General features: G+C 32.7%; 1 protein-coding gene across 1 annotated transcript; it reads right to left on the bottom strand.

Moving 5' to 3' along the window:
- Nucleotides 1-10621: 10621 nt before the first annotated feature.
- On the bottom strand, nt 10622-14049 carry LOC150030231 (uncharacterized). The gene is made up of 5 exons (XM_090309923.1): nt 13998-14049; nt 13447-13766; nt 12394-12471; nt 11757-12126; nt 10622-10824 (listed from the first exon to the last, which is right to left on the bottom strand). Exons 1-5 carry the CDS (start codon nt 14047-14049, stop codon nt 10622-10624), a joined length of 1023 nt encoding a protein of 340 aa, XP_090166049.1.
- Nucleotides 14050-14954: the final 905 nt, after the last annotated feature.

Here is a 14954-nt window from a genome sequence, read left to right as displayed (position 1 = left end):
GAGACTATTCATTTCGTGGTCTGGTCTTATACAAACCCTTTTGTATAAAACACCGCCTCTCACATGTCTCTACATGAATGATCAAGATCAGATCATTTGTAGAACTTTAAAACAATTGTAACATCTACAAAAAGGGGTGCATTTGTAGTATCACCAGTATAAGATATCTAATCTTATCCATCTACTACAGACCATTTAGGTTATCACTTAAACATGATCCACCTGTATGTCTCTATATACATGTTTAAGCAACCGAAGATAACCTTTGATGTTAATTTATTGATTTGATGGGTTAATGCTACTAAATGTCGAATAAAATACCTCGTATTTTATTAAATAAATAAATTATTTGTACATTACAATTACAAACTACAGAACTCGCGAGATTTAGCGCACCAATCCCAATGTCTGGTCCAAGTGATCCTTATTTAAAGGAGCATTTACAATGGTAATTAAACATTTACATATGAGTTGATTTTTTTTAAGGTTATATATATGCCTGTGATGAATTATATTGCAAATATTGCATGTGTATGTGAAAACAACCAAACTAAATTTGAACTTTTTATTAGAGTACAATAGGGAGTACGGAAGTTTGAACCTCCCACACCCAATCAAATTTGATTTTGTTTAATGATAATGCGAAAATCGATATAAAACTCATCGTTATTGGATTATGAAAGTATTTTGGATTTTGGCTAATTATGCAGAATTTTCTTTCATTTTAATTTTGCCTAATTTTTTTTTTTTTTTTTGTCTGATTTGGGTTTCATTTAGTAATTATTTTATGGTAAACATTGGAAGAAAACTTTGAAAATAATCTAAGATTTGCCTCTTGCGTGTGTTAAAATTAAAAGATCTTCTTCTATAAAGAAAAGAAATATAAGTATTTTAATAGTTGGAAGATCCCTTCCATTTCTCATAACTGCAATGTAGTATTTATTTACTTACCTTGTAAAATTTATTCTGCATTCATTAAAGGCATAATTTTTAAATCCCTAAACTTGTTTTACTAGCTAATTATGTTTAAGTCCTCTTAATTATGTAATTAAGCTCTTGGAAGTATGTACTTATAATGTTTGTGTTATTTGAAGTGTGTGGGAAGCTCAATGTATGTGTACGTATAATTGAATTAGAGAAAATATTCTAAGTGTTCGGAAGCTATACTCTGGAGTACTTAGAGGACAAGAAAATGTGCTAAGTGTGGAATTTCAAGTTGTCGAGTGAAGTAGAGAGAAGTTAACATTTAAAGGAAAGTAGAGAATTTTATGCATTTGGAGTTATGACACGCTATGCAGGTAGTTTTGTTGAATTATGCGACCAGATGTCCAAGAAGGGGACATTATGGAAAAGTATAGCTATGTGGTATGTGGAAGGCCATGGAGGAAGTAAGATGGCTCTTGAATGAGGAGGAAAATTCGAGGTTGGTATAGGAAAAGTATGCGACCAATCTCATATGCAAATGGTAAGGGCTAAATTGGCAAACAGGGTGATTATGGACCAATGCATCGAAGGTGACGTTCAGAGGGTGCGATGCTAAGTAGGATTATGCAATGACCAAGAATAGACTTAAGTGGCCGCAAGCCCATGCGACGAAGTTAAGCTGGAGAGTTGAGCTTAGTTAATTAATAAATGGGTTATGTGGCAGCCTTAGAAATGTTGGATTGAGGATTAATATGTCAAGCAACGTTTAATTAAGATAAACCTACATGCAAGTCCAAGTATAAATAGGTCTTTCGAAGAAGAGAACCGTTTTGCCAAAAAATTTCCTACACTTATAAGAAGTATTATTACCATCTGATGGACGGAATTGAAGAAATTCTCAGCAAACTCGAGAGATTACAGGATTTCCGACATATTAAGAGGAACTTAATGCTCAGTTTATAACCAAAGTTCTTTTGGAAAATGACCATAACATTTTTCTAAAATGACCAATGTTTTCTTTTGTTTTCTTTGGACTTTTTTCTTTATGCATTGAATGCAGTGCCTTCTCATTTTCATCAACTTTTTTAAGAGGGAAAATAATTTTAAGAGTGCATTTTATGACCTAAAAAGTATATTAATTCAAAAATATATCGTGAGAGATTTTGTGAAAGTAGAAAAATAATCATCTATAGTTATAAATGAGCATAGTTCAACTCATATTCAAGATTAGAGGTTTAATCCTCATCATAATATATTATATTAAAAAAATAACCTAGGGTTGTTTTCAGAAAAATTGATCACGATTTCAAAAGTGTTTTTCAATGTTGCTAAGGGTGTGTTTGGAATATATTTTCAAGTATTTAATTTAAAAAATACATCATTTAAAAAGAAATTAGAGTATTTGACAACCACTCTAAACAGTTTTTCAAGTGTATTTTAATAAGTTTTTATCAAAAGTGTTTATATAAAAATGGTGTTTTTGAAAAAAAAAAAAAATCCCCAAGCAAATACAAATGGACCTTAAGATGACCCATACAATAACCAAAAAGGGAAGAAAAAATTTGGATCTAAAGATCATCTTAAAGAGATGTGTTCAAAATACCTTCTAAGTTTAATGTACATCTTAAAGAGGTGTGTCCAAAATACCTTTCAATTTAAGTAATTTTTTTCAAATGATTCTATTAATTACAAATATGATTTTTTTTTCTCCTACATAAATTAAATACTTGATTATGAAAGTATTTTTGATTTTGGCTAATTTTGCAGATTTTTCTTTCATTTTTATCTTGCTTAAAATTTTTTTGGTCTTATTTGGGTTTCATTTGGTTATATTTTTAGTTTATTTTTGGAAGAAAACATTGAAAATAATCTAATATTTGCCTCTTACATTTATTAAAATTAAAAAAACCTTCTTTCATAGAGAAAAGAAATACATGTATTTGAAAGTTGGAAGATCCCCTTTATTTCTCATAAACTGCAATATAGTATTTATTTACTTACTTGTATAATTTATTCTGCATCCACTAAAGGCATAATTACTCGATTGTACTCCTTATTTGCTATATATTAATTGAGGGTATATTTGTCAACATGTTCTCCTTATTAGCATTTTTTAAGTTGAACAAATGTAACTTTCAATTTTAAGGAATGTTAATATAAGTATCTTTTCCACTTGTCAAAGAACCTCTTAAAATTGTTTTTTTTTTTTTATTACAATATTTAGATAGAAGAATATCTAAAAATGTTTACAATATTTACAATATTTAGATATAATTTCAACATGTTTTTTTTATTACAAACTTATTAAAATAGGTTAAAATATCGAAAAATATCTATATCCATGAAAATTTCTAAAAAAAAAATTATAAGTACAAATCAATAGGAAAATATTTTTTTTTAATTAATAAAAGTAGGAGAGGAAAAAAGAAAAAGGAGGAAAAAAACTCCCATCTTGGTTTCTTATTTATTTGTTTATTTACTTATTATTTTTTAACTTTTGCATCTGAAAACATAATCAAAAGTTATAAAGGAAAACTTTCGTAATTTAGATTTTGTTTTATGTTTTCAGATTGGTTGAGTTCAGCGAATATATGTTTGGCAGACAACCCAAATTTTATTTTTGAAATTTTTTTTGAGATTATGTGATTCAAACACTACAAATTCTAAAAGAAATATTTTTATGTTTTCTTTGTATCCATAATTTGAATTTTAAAATTTTAAATGCAAAATTATATTAGATAAAGATAAAAACATTTAGAAATAAAAAATGTTATGTTATAAACCTAATTCAATTTTTTTAAAAAAATAAAAAATATAATGTATTCTAAAGTAAATTAAGTTAAGTTTCAAGTTCCGTCCCTGTGATTTGGATCAAGTTAAAAGTTAGTCCATATGATTTTAAGATTTAGAATTTAGTTCCTACAGTTTAATAGTTCATATGGCTTTTTAAATCCTCTTAAATAGCTCCTACCATATGAACTATTCATTAGGAAGCTTTTATCAAACCATAGGGGGTAAATTATAATTATAAACAATAAGACTTAAATTTTAACTTACTCTAAACCACAGGGACCAAAATTTCAATTTTAAATTATATTATATTACAAAATAATAATTATACAATTTTTTAGCATAAAATATATTCATAAATAAATTAATAATAATTTATTGTCAACTAAAATTCAGTAACTATAACTAGTTTACAATTGTTTATATTATAATTCAATTTCTAAATTCTGCTACCAAACACATATCTAAAAACATGAAATACAACTTTGTTTTTATTTAATCCCTTGTTTCAAATTTCTGTTTTCAAATTCTCTACCAAATAGACCCTAAATAGTTTTAATTGTGAAATCTCTATTGCAGGATCGTAACAGATATCCCTGGCACTACAGACACCACATTCGGTAACTTTTCCTACCAAATATATATATTCAAAATAAATAATAATAATAATAAACTTTCTTCTAAAAAAAGTAAACAATAAAAAAATAAAAAACTTTCTAGCGGGGAGATTAGAAGAATTTTTTTTTTACATATATACATATATTGTCTATTTCCTTTCCTTCTTAGCTTTGGTTTAGACCACCTTTAAGAGAAATTATTAGGTGCAACCTAATTTCATGCTTCACATTCCTTTTAGTGTATAAAAAAAAATTATAAAGAAAAAATCATTTTTAAAAAAACAACTTGCTACACGAAAATTTTTTGGACAATTGCTTGTGCAGCTTAGATAACACTCCAGTATTTTCTATATAAATTTTTTTTTTTTTAAGAAAACTCCCTCCTTGGATTCTTATTTATTTATTTTATTATTATTATTATTGAGATCAAACATCTAGGTTAATAACATATGATTTGTGTCAAGTTGACTTATGGTGATATTGCCCTTTCTTCTTGAGTTTTGTGGGGAAAAAACGTAACATTTAAAAAAAAAAAATCTCCAATTAAAGATTAAAAGAAACTGAAATTTTATTTCCTAATTTTCTAAATACTTTTAATAGATCAATTAAAGATTAAAAGAAACTGAAATTTTTACATACAAGTTAGAAATGGGCAGCGCTCCATCCTTTTCCTTCTTGATTAAGCAGATTTTTCTTATAATGAGAAAGAGAATAAACTTATAACTTTTTATTGACGATCAATATAAATATATCTTAACTATTAAGCTACAATATTAAAACCAATAAATTTTGTAAATGAATGAACCACAGGGAGAGAGATAGTAAGTTACGAGATTCCAACACCAAACATAGGAATCCACAGGTTTGTTTTTGTTCTATTCAAGCAGAAACGAAGACAATCAGTGAATCCACCCTCTTCAAGGGATCAATTCAACACCCGAGCCTTTGCTACCGACAACGATCTGGGTCTCCCGGTTGATGCCGTCTACTTCAATGCCCAAAAAGAAACTACCGCCAGACGGCGCTAAAACCGCCGTTTGACAACAGTTCGAGTGAACCAGAATAGAAGAGGAGAAAAAGGGAGAAATAATTAATATACAATCTGAGTCTTTCCTTTCCTTTGAAAATAATAATCACTTTTTATATATGGTGATATAGAAGGAAGGGAGAGAGAGGTTCAGATTTGTATATTAGAAAAATATATATTTACATGAGGGGAAATAATTTGGACATGCAAAAAGGAGGAGAACCGCGTCGTTTTCTTTTTCTTTTTGGTGTGTTTTTAGTTGTGTGTTATTAATGTATTTTGCATGTTCATATAGATGGATGTGCTAATGAATTTAGTTTCAGAGATGATTTACCATTACCACAGTTAGTATTTAGTTTTCAAATTAAGATATATGAAAAGGTCCACTTACTAATGGTTTTATTTTTATATTTTTCATTTCCTGCTTTTTTTATTTTATTTTTGTTTTTATGTTTCTTTTCCAACGCTCCGTTTAAGATTATTGTAGCTTTTAAAATAATTGTTGGTAGTTGTGCTTTTAGAAACATCAGTTGTGAAAAGAAGTAAAAGGGTGTTTGGTAAATTCCAGCTTAAACTTGAAAAAGTAAGTTAGAGTGTTCGGTAAATAAATACAAAAATATATTATTTTAGATATAATAATTAAAATAAATCAACCTTTTTAATTTTATTTTTTTTGTAATTTAAAATTTAAAATAATTGTTTAGTATGATAAATTATATCTTTTATACATTAATTTTTAAATATTAAAGAAAATAGCTTTATTTTAAAAAAAAATGAATATGGTATACTTTTTTTCAAAAAATGATGTATTTAACTCATAAAATATAGAAAATAGATTTGATTGGGTGAGAAATAGTTAAATATATAAAATAAAGGTTCTTTTTAAAGTATAGATGTCACACCCCGCCCCCAGACCACCTTCTCAGCCTGGGAGAGGGATGCGACTGCAGCAGTTATCAACCCTGGAGCTTACACTTTCTGCCTAATGATTCTTGCGGAATAACTCTGATATCATACTATAATTAATACATAGCGGAATGATTAAGTCAAGGAGATAAACTATAACAGATTTAAGTAGGCCCATCTTTTATTACGACAGTGATATAACGTTTATACAACTTAAGGACTTAATAGCAAAGTTTACAATGACAACCGTAACAACTCTCCAGAAGTGTAATTGTGGCACGTGGCAGACCTTGACCTTAGCAGCACTCTGGAACTCCTCACCTTCCGCTACCTGGGGGGTTAGGAAAACAATTTGAAAAGTGTGAGCTACTAAGCCCAATGAGTGGTTCTTTTAAAGATGAAAATCATCATTTTGGGAAATCAATCACATGATAATAATCACAGTGTACCCATGCATGATCATGGATTTATTCATGCAATGATTAACCTTTATTCCAAAATGTTACACGTGGCATGCATATCATATCATCAATCAATACAATCACCTATGGAAACCTTCTTATGACCCCAATTCCCGCCAATGTGCACATCGACCATTTTATTTATCCCGCTAGTCATGCTTAGGTACTTGACCATATTTTCTGTCGGTCGTCACCGACTATTATTTTCCGCCGACCGAAGCCGACCAATTTTCTCGCCAACCGAAGCTGACTAATTATTTTTCGCCAACCGAAGCCTACCAATTTTCTCGCCGACCGAAGCCGACTAATTATTTTTCGCTGACCGAAGCCGACCATTTTTTCCCGCCAAGCACCTTTTGTTAAGCATGTTAACCACATCCCGGCCATAACCGCAGTTTTCATAGTCACACACAAATAATATCATGGCAACATCATATTACCAAAGCATATAGCTTGTATCCACAGATGCATATATTCCAATATCAGAGTATAAAGCTAAGTGAATACTCATAATATGCATTTACTATCAAAACTGTATAAACACACTTTATTTATCAAACCAACATAATGCTCACGATATATCGAAACTATAATGCTATAACACCCACACTATGTGTTAATTATCAAAGCTATAACACTCACGACATATGCTAACTATCAAAACTATGACACTCACACTATGTGTTAATGATTAAAGCTATAACACTCACACTATGTGTTAATTATCAAAGCTATAACACTCACAACATATGTTAACTATCAAAACTATAACACTCACGACATATGCTAACTATCAAAACTATAACACTCACCTTAATTGCTTAGGAGCCTTTCTAACAATTTCCTTTTCTACCTCGGGCTCCCTTTTTACCCCATAAAATCTTAGCTCATAACTCTTCATGGTTTAGCCGGAATCATCCAAACATCAAGACTGGCCTAGTTTACCCGATAGCTCGACCCCTCTGTCTTTTCCTCATTCTTCAGCCCAATTCTTTAGAGCTTCTTCTCCGGCAGCCTTACCATGAAAACTAGACTCTCTTATCTTTCATATGGCTTTGGAATTACATCAAACGCTCGAGTAGATTGGGGATCTTATCGTCTCAAGTTGATGCATTCTCCTTCACCCTCACTGTCCAATGCACTTTACTCTCCCCTCTTTTTACGAATTTTATGATTTGTGATTTGAAAATGCAATCCCAACAGCTCTATTTATAGGCGTCCAAACCTCCTATAGTGTTGACACCACCTACTTGGCTGCATGGCCAAATGTTTAATCCTCCCTTTATCAACGTAAGTTGACTTCACCTTGGTTCAATGTGTTCTTCCCAAACGCATCCAACACAATTTCTTAGGGTTTAAGAATTCCTCTTAATCGGACACCTCAATTTTAATTGAGGTTTGCCCTTACGTCTTCAAGCTTTGTTTGTATTCAATTTAGGGTTTTCAATGCATAATCTATAAGATCGTGGCCAAATTCAACACATAAATGTCCGGTCGTTCGATGCACAGGTGGTTACCTTCGATCGCGTGGGCGTGACGTTCGAATGAGGCGTTCATGCTGCTCTCGCTCTCTCCCCCTTTCTCGCTAGTCTCGCTCTTCCCACTCTCGCTCTCACCCACTTTCTCGCTCACAATCTCGGGTGTGACAATAGAATTGAAAACTAAATATTAATTAAAAATTCTAACTAATTTTAGGAGGATCTAAAAGCTAGAAGGATACTACTTTTAAAGTCAACGTAAAATTAACGCGTTTTAAAAAGTGTTTTTTAACAGTAAATCAGTTTTTAGCAAATGGTTGAGATTTTTTCCAAATAGTTTTTTTGACATGGCTAACGTTAAATGTAGCCTTAGTAAAGTTGAAAATTTTCATTTGGTAGCCAACAAAGCATAGCTCAATTGGCATAGTGTTCATACTATCGGTATTTTATTGGAAAAAAAAATAGGATAAGGAACCATTCCTTGTGTTTATGTTTTCTGAAATTTTTAATTAAAAATGTAAAAATTTTACATGAAAAAAATATTTTGAAATTAAACATTGAAAATTGATCTTTTATATTTATAATACATTTCAAAAGAAAATTCAAGGGTGTGATTGGTTTAACCTTTCAATTATTTAATTTTACAAATAAATCATTTTGAAAAAATTTGAAATGTTTTGCAACCAATCAAAATAGTTTTTAAAGTGTATTTTAACTAGTTCTTATCAAAAGAGTTTAAATAAAAAATGAACTTTTTATATTAATATTTTTTTCTCTAGTCAATCCAAACAGGCCTAAAAATTTATTGAAAATAGGTTGCAACAAATTAGAAACCGATTTTCCCGGGTTGCAATCCATGGAGGCAACTTGAGATCTTTCTTCACTCTGGTTTGGTTTTTTCCCCCCTTTTCTTCAATATTATGATTGACCAAATTGCTTCTCCCTTTACTCGTTACGGGACGAATAAATGATTTATTTTAGATTCGAGTCTCTCGTTCTGCATGTTGAAGAAAAGAAAAATTAAGATTTTGAGTTGTTTGGTCTATCAGTCTAAGTATAAGCATCAATTATATAATTAAAAAAAAAGTTTAGATATTCAAATTTCTGTCTTGCATGTTGAACAATTTTTTAAAAAAGAATAAGAAACAAATTGCCATATGGTTTTTTCCCCTTAATAAGAGGTATGTGATTGAACTTAATATTGTCATTTTCTTCTTAAATAGTTTTATTTTTAATTATTGGTTAGACCTTTATTAGTTTTTAAGTTCACAAAGAAAAAAAAGACTAAATTTACCATTACGTATATATATATATATGGAGATAAGTTTTTCTTTCGAATCTTTTGAGTCTTTGCCTTGAGAGAAAAACAAGAGAATTTGTACTCTGTGAAATAAAATAAAGAGTTCTTCATTTCTCCAACAAAATTCAAGTAAGTTCCTAGTATTTTAATATTTCCAATAACTACTTTATTTACATCAAATTTTCTTTACCAAATTTTATAATTTCAACAATTACTTTAGTCTTCTTTTATTATATTTCGATTTGCCAAAAGTGTTCATCATTATTTCAAACATATCTATTATATTAAACTATTGTCTCATCAATACGAATATATTCATCATTCTTAATAATTTTACATTCCATACAATCATCATATCTCTCAAAATATTCTTCACAATTTCACATTCCATAACAATCATCAATTCATTTCTCTCTTTGCCACGTGTCAAGCATGCATGCTTCCACAAACTCCATCTACTTCATGCTACATGCTCATCACGTGTCCAATCTTCATGATTCATGCCAAATGGTATCAGAGCATGTATGTATATATATATAGTTATATATATATATAGATATAGATATAGATATAGATATAGATATAGATATAGATATATATACATATATATACATATACATATATATACACATATATATACATATATGCATATATTCATCTCGAGCCCTGATTAATCCGTGGTTTTGCCTCTTTTGCAAATTCTTCACTTTTGTTCTTCTCCTCCTGCAATCTATCTCTAGCAGGACAACCTTGAAAACTAGATTCTCCCAGCTCTCAAATGGCACCGAATTCGCTAAATTTGCTCTTCTCAATTTCCGAAACCATACTTCTGAAATTTCAATTCCCTTTTAATCTTTCTGCCGCTTCCTGAAATCAAAGAGCAGATTGCCACGTCACCCCACACTTAGTGCCTATAGCTAGACTAATGATTGAGTTTCTTCATTTAATATATTTCCTTCCCTTCCTTCATAATCTCTATAAACAACATGAATTTCTACTTAATAAATATGTAATATAACATCCCTTGGCTAATCATGCTTATCCAGGGAACCTAAGTTCGGGGTTTACAATCATCTCCCCCTTAAAAGAAATTTCGTCCTTGAAATTTACCTGATCTGTCATTTGAAAAGTTGAGGGTATCTCTTCCTCATTTGCTCTTCAGGTTCCGAGGTTGCTTCCTCAATCCCATGATTACACCATAACACCTTCACCAAAGGAATCATCTTATTTCTGAGTACCTGATCTTTCCTATCCAAAATCTCGATAGCCTCTTCCTCGAAAGATAAATCTTCTTTGAGCTGTATCGGTTGTGTTGCTAGTGCTGCATAGGATCAAACACGTATTTCCTTAGCATCGACACATGAAATACGTCGTGTATACGAGCTAGCTCCATCGGCGACTGCAACCTATAAGCTGTTGGACTAACTCGTTCTACCATTTCATATGGTCCGATGTATCATGGACTTAACTTCCATTTTCTCCCAAACTGGAGAATTCCTTTCCATGGGGATAGCCGGAGAAATACCCGTTCTCCGACTTCAAATTCTAGTTATCTTCTTCATTTATTGGCGTAGCTTATCTGTCTATCGCGAGCCGCATTAAGATTATCCTTGATAAGTTTCACATTCTCTATTATTTGTTGAACTAATTCTGGACCCAGTAATTGTCGTTCTCCAACTTCGTTCCAGCATACTGGAGTCCTGCAAGGTCAACCATACAGTGCTTCGTAGGGAGCCATTCCGATACTAGAATGGTAGCTATTGTTGTAGGTAAATTCAATCAACGATAAGTATGTATCCCAACTTCCTTTGAATTGTAGTACACAAGCTCTTAACATATCTTCCAGTGTCTGTATAGTTCTTTCCGACTGTCCATCTGTTTGCGGATGAAAAGGTGTACTGAAATGCAATTTAGTGCCCAAAGCCTTCTGTAAACTAGGCCAAAATTTTGAAGTGAACCTCGAGTCCCGATCTGACACTATCGACACTGGGGCTCCATATTGACTGATTATCCTATCCACATAAATCTTAGCTAGACGATCTAGTGTAAAAGTAACTTTTACTGGTATGAACTTGGCCGTCTTAGTTAGTGTATTGACTATTACCGAAATGCCATCAAATCCTGAGGGTGTCTTAAGCAAACCAAATAGAAAGTCAATTGTCATATGCTCTCACTTCCACTCAGGCACTGGAAGTGGATTGAGTAATCCTGTTGGTCTTTGTCTCTCAGGTTTTACTTATTGACAGACTATACATCGGTCCACATATTCTGTTATATCTCTTTTCATCCCAGGCCACCAGTAAGATTTCTTCAAAGTTCTGTACTTCTTGGTGCTACCTGGATGTATGGCATAAGCGAAACTATGTGCTTCCTCTTGAATGGCTTGTTTAAGCTGTAGCTTGTTAGGCACACACATTCTCCCCTCCTTTTCTAGTACATCGTCTGTTCCCAGTTGAAAGTCAACCTTGATGCCCTTACTCACAACATCGGTAATCTTCTGAAAATTAGGGTCTTCCAACTGATCCCGCTTAAGGTTTTCTACTAAGGTTGGCCTTATCCGAAAAGTAGCTATCATTCCTCCTGACGGTTCCACTAATAAGGCGGTTCTGGAATTCCTGAACTCCTGCAATAGCATTCATCTTATTGAACCAATAATGGCCTTAGGTCTTGAGGATTTCCTACTTAGTGCATCTGCCATAACATTAGCCTTACCAGGGTGGTACTCGATGGAACAGTCGTAATCTTTAATTAATTCAATCCATCTTCATTATCTTAGATTCAATTCCTTTTGATCAAAGATATATTTTAAGCTTTTATGATCTGTAAATATCCTGCAATGCTCTCCAAATAGGTAATGTCTCCACAACTTTAGACCCAAAACAACTACTACCAACTCCAGATCATGCGTGGGATAAATGCCCTCGTGTTTCTTAAGTTGACAGGAGGCACTTGCAATCACCTTCCCATCCTGCATCAACACATATCCCAATCCTTGTCGATATTCGTCACAATAAATCTCAAATTCCTTACTTGGAATAGGCAAGGTAAGTACTGGTGCTGATACTAGTTTTCGTTTCAGCGCCTAGAAACTATGTTCACACTCCAACGACCATTCAAACCTCACGCCTTTCTTGGTCAGGTTCGTCAACGGAAGGGCTATCTTAGAGAAACCCTCCACAAACCTCCGATAATAACCTGCCAACCCTAGGAAACTGCGTATTTCTGAAATGATTGTGGGTCGTTCCTAATTAACTATTGCTTTCGTCTTTTGGGTATCTACATTAATGCCTGCTGAAACAACATGCCCAAGAAATACTACCCGGTCTAACCAAAATTCGCATTTACTGAATTTAGCATACAACTGCCTATCTCGCAACGTCTGCAATACTATTTTCAGGTGGGTAATATGATTTTCTCTACTATCAGAATACACCAGTATATCATCAATGAATACTATCACAAACTGGTCCATGTAGGGATGAAATATCCTGTTCATGAGATCCATGAATGCCGTAGGGGCATTTGTCAATCCGAAAGGCATTACCAGGAATTCATAATGTCTATATCTCGTTCTAAATGCGGTTTTAGGAATATCGGCTTCTCTCACTTTCAGTTAATGATAACCCAATCTCAAATCTATCTTCGAAAACACCGTGCCTCCTCTTAGTTGATCAAACAAATCATCAATGTGTGGTAACGGATATTTATTCTTAATCGTTACCTTATTCAGCTGCCTATAGTCGATACACAATCTAAGTGTACCGTCTTTCTTCCTTACAAATAATACCGGAGCTCCCCTAGGCGATACACTAGATCGAATGTATCCCTTGTCAATTAACACTTGCAGTTAAAACTTTAATTTTTTCAACTCAATCGGTGCCATTCTATACGGTGTCTGAGATATGGGAGTTTTTCTTGGAACTAAGTCAATAGTAAACTCCACCTCCCTATCGGGAGATAATCCTGATAGTTCTTCAGGAAATATATCCCGAAATTCATTTACCACTGGGACATCTTCTGGGTTCAGCTCTTTCCCTTGAGCAACCATCACATGAGCCAGATAGGCTTTACATCCCTTGCTCAATAGCTTCCAAGCTTTCACTATCAATATCAAATTCCCCGCGAATAATCGTTTGCTTCCTGTCAGCATTGCATCTTGGCCATTTGATTTTCTGAGCACTACCTCCTTCTTGTAACAGTCTACTGAAGCATGATACTTACTTAGAAAATCCATCCCCAAGATAGCATCAAATTTCAACAGTTCTAAAGGAAGTAAATCAGCATAGAAGTTCTGACCATTGATCAGTATCTCACAATGATTATAGCATCTATATACTACTATCACATCTTCTAAAGGGGTAGAGATAAATAACTCTTCAGACATAGGTTTAACCAACCTATCTATACTAGGTGCATACAAGCTAGATATAAATGAATGTGTGGCACCAGGATCAAATAAAACATAAGCAGACTGCCCACATAACATAACATTACCGGTCACAACATCTGGAGACTCTGCTGCCTCCTGCTGTGTCACGGCATACATTCGCCCCAACTGTTGGGATCGACCTACGACATTCTTCTACTTGGAACCACTTGACCCTTCACCCCGATTTCCAGCACTCTTTGGTTGGTTAACTGTTTGGGAGGTCGGTTGTTGTGCTAGTGGAGATAAGGATTTGATCCTTGTAGAATACACAGACTTTGATTTTTAGACTGATAGAGATTCTCGAAAATCGACATCAGGGTTAGTGTTCACTCTGAATGAAGGGGCTGTAGTTTGGCGAAGCATCAAGCAGGGATGCATCTGTAGGAATATATCAGCAACAACGGAAGCAATAAGAATCATTTAAGCACTATAATTCATTAATTTTGGTAAAATATAAAGCATGTTCTTGCAGAAAACAAGTGAGTTTCATGACATACCTTTGTAGAACCTCTTCAAAGTTCAATCTTCAACTGCAATATTCTCCAAATCTTGCTGTAGACCACCTCAAGATCTTCCCCACTATTCTCTTGGTGCTCTAGATTGAGTTGTGGGACTCAAAACAAGCTAGAATTCAAGGATGAAGAAGAATTTCTCACAACAACAATCTTGTTGATGGACTCTTTCTTCAACACAAATTTTCTCTAAAATTCTCTCTTGATTGCATGCTCGAAATTCACTCCAAACTCTTCAATATATTGCCCACTATCATGGAAGGAAGAGAGTTGCATGAGTTGCAGCTCATTCTTGGAATTACACAAGGCAATGTGGTGCCTTTTGTGTGAGCAAGTAGAAGATGGATAATGGACAACCAAGTTTTTCCATTTGTGTTTTGCATTTTCCAATTTTCTAACTTTATCTCAAAATCAAAATTTGATATTTCCAAAATCCATTTTGATTTTTAAAACTGAAAAATAAAATAAAATTTTAAAATTTTTTTAATTAATTTAATATCAAATATTATA

This window comes from Benincasa hispida, unplaced genomic scaffold (assembly GCF_027475165.1).
Source record: "Benincasa hispida cultivar pf3 unplaced genomic scaffold, pf3_genome.v1.1 HicScf421, whole genome shotgun sequence".
Lineage (NCBI taxonomy): Eukaryota > Viridiplantae > Streptophyta > Magnoliopsida > Cucurbitales > Cucurbitaceae > Benincasa > Benincasa hispida.
The sequence above is the reverse complement of the archived record's forward strand: the minus strand, read 5'-3'. Positions and strand labels throughout refer to the sequence as shown.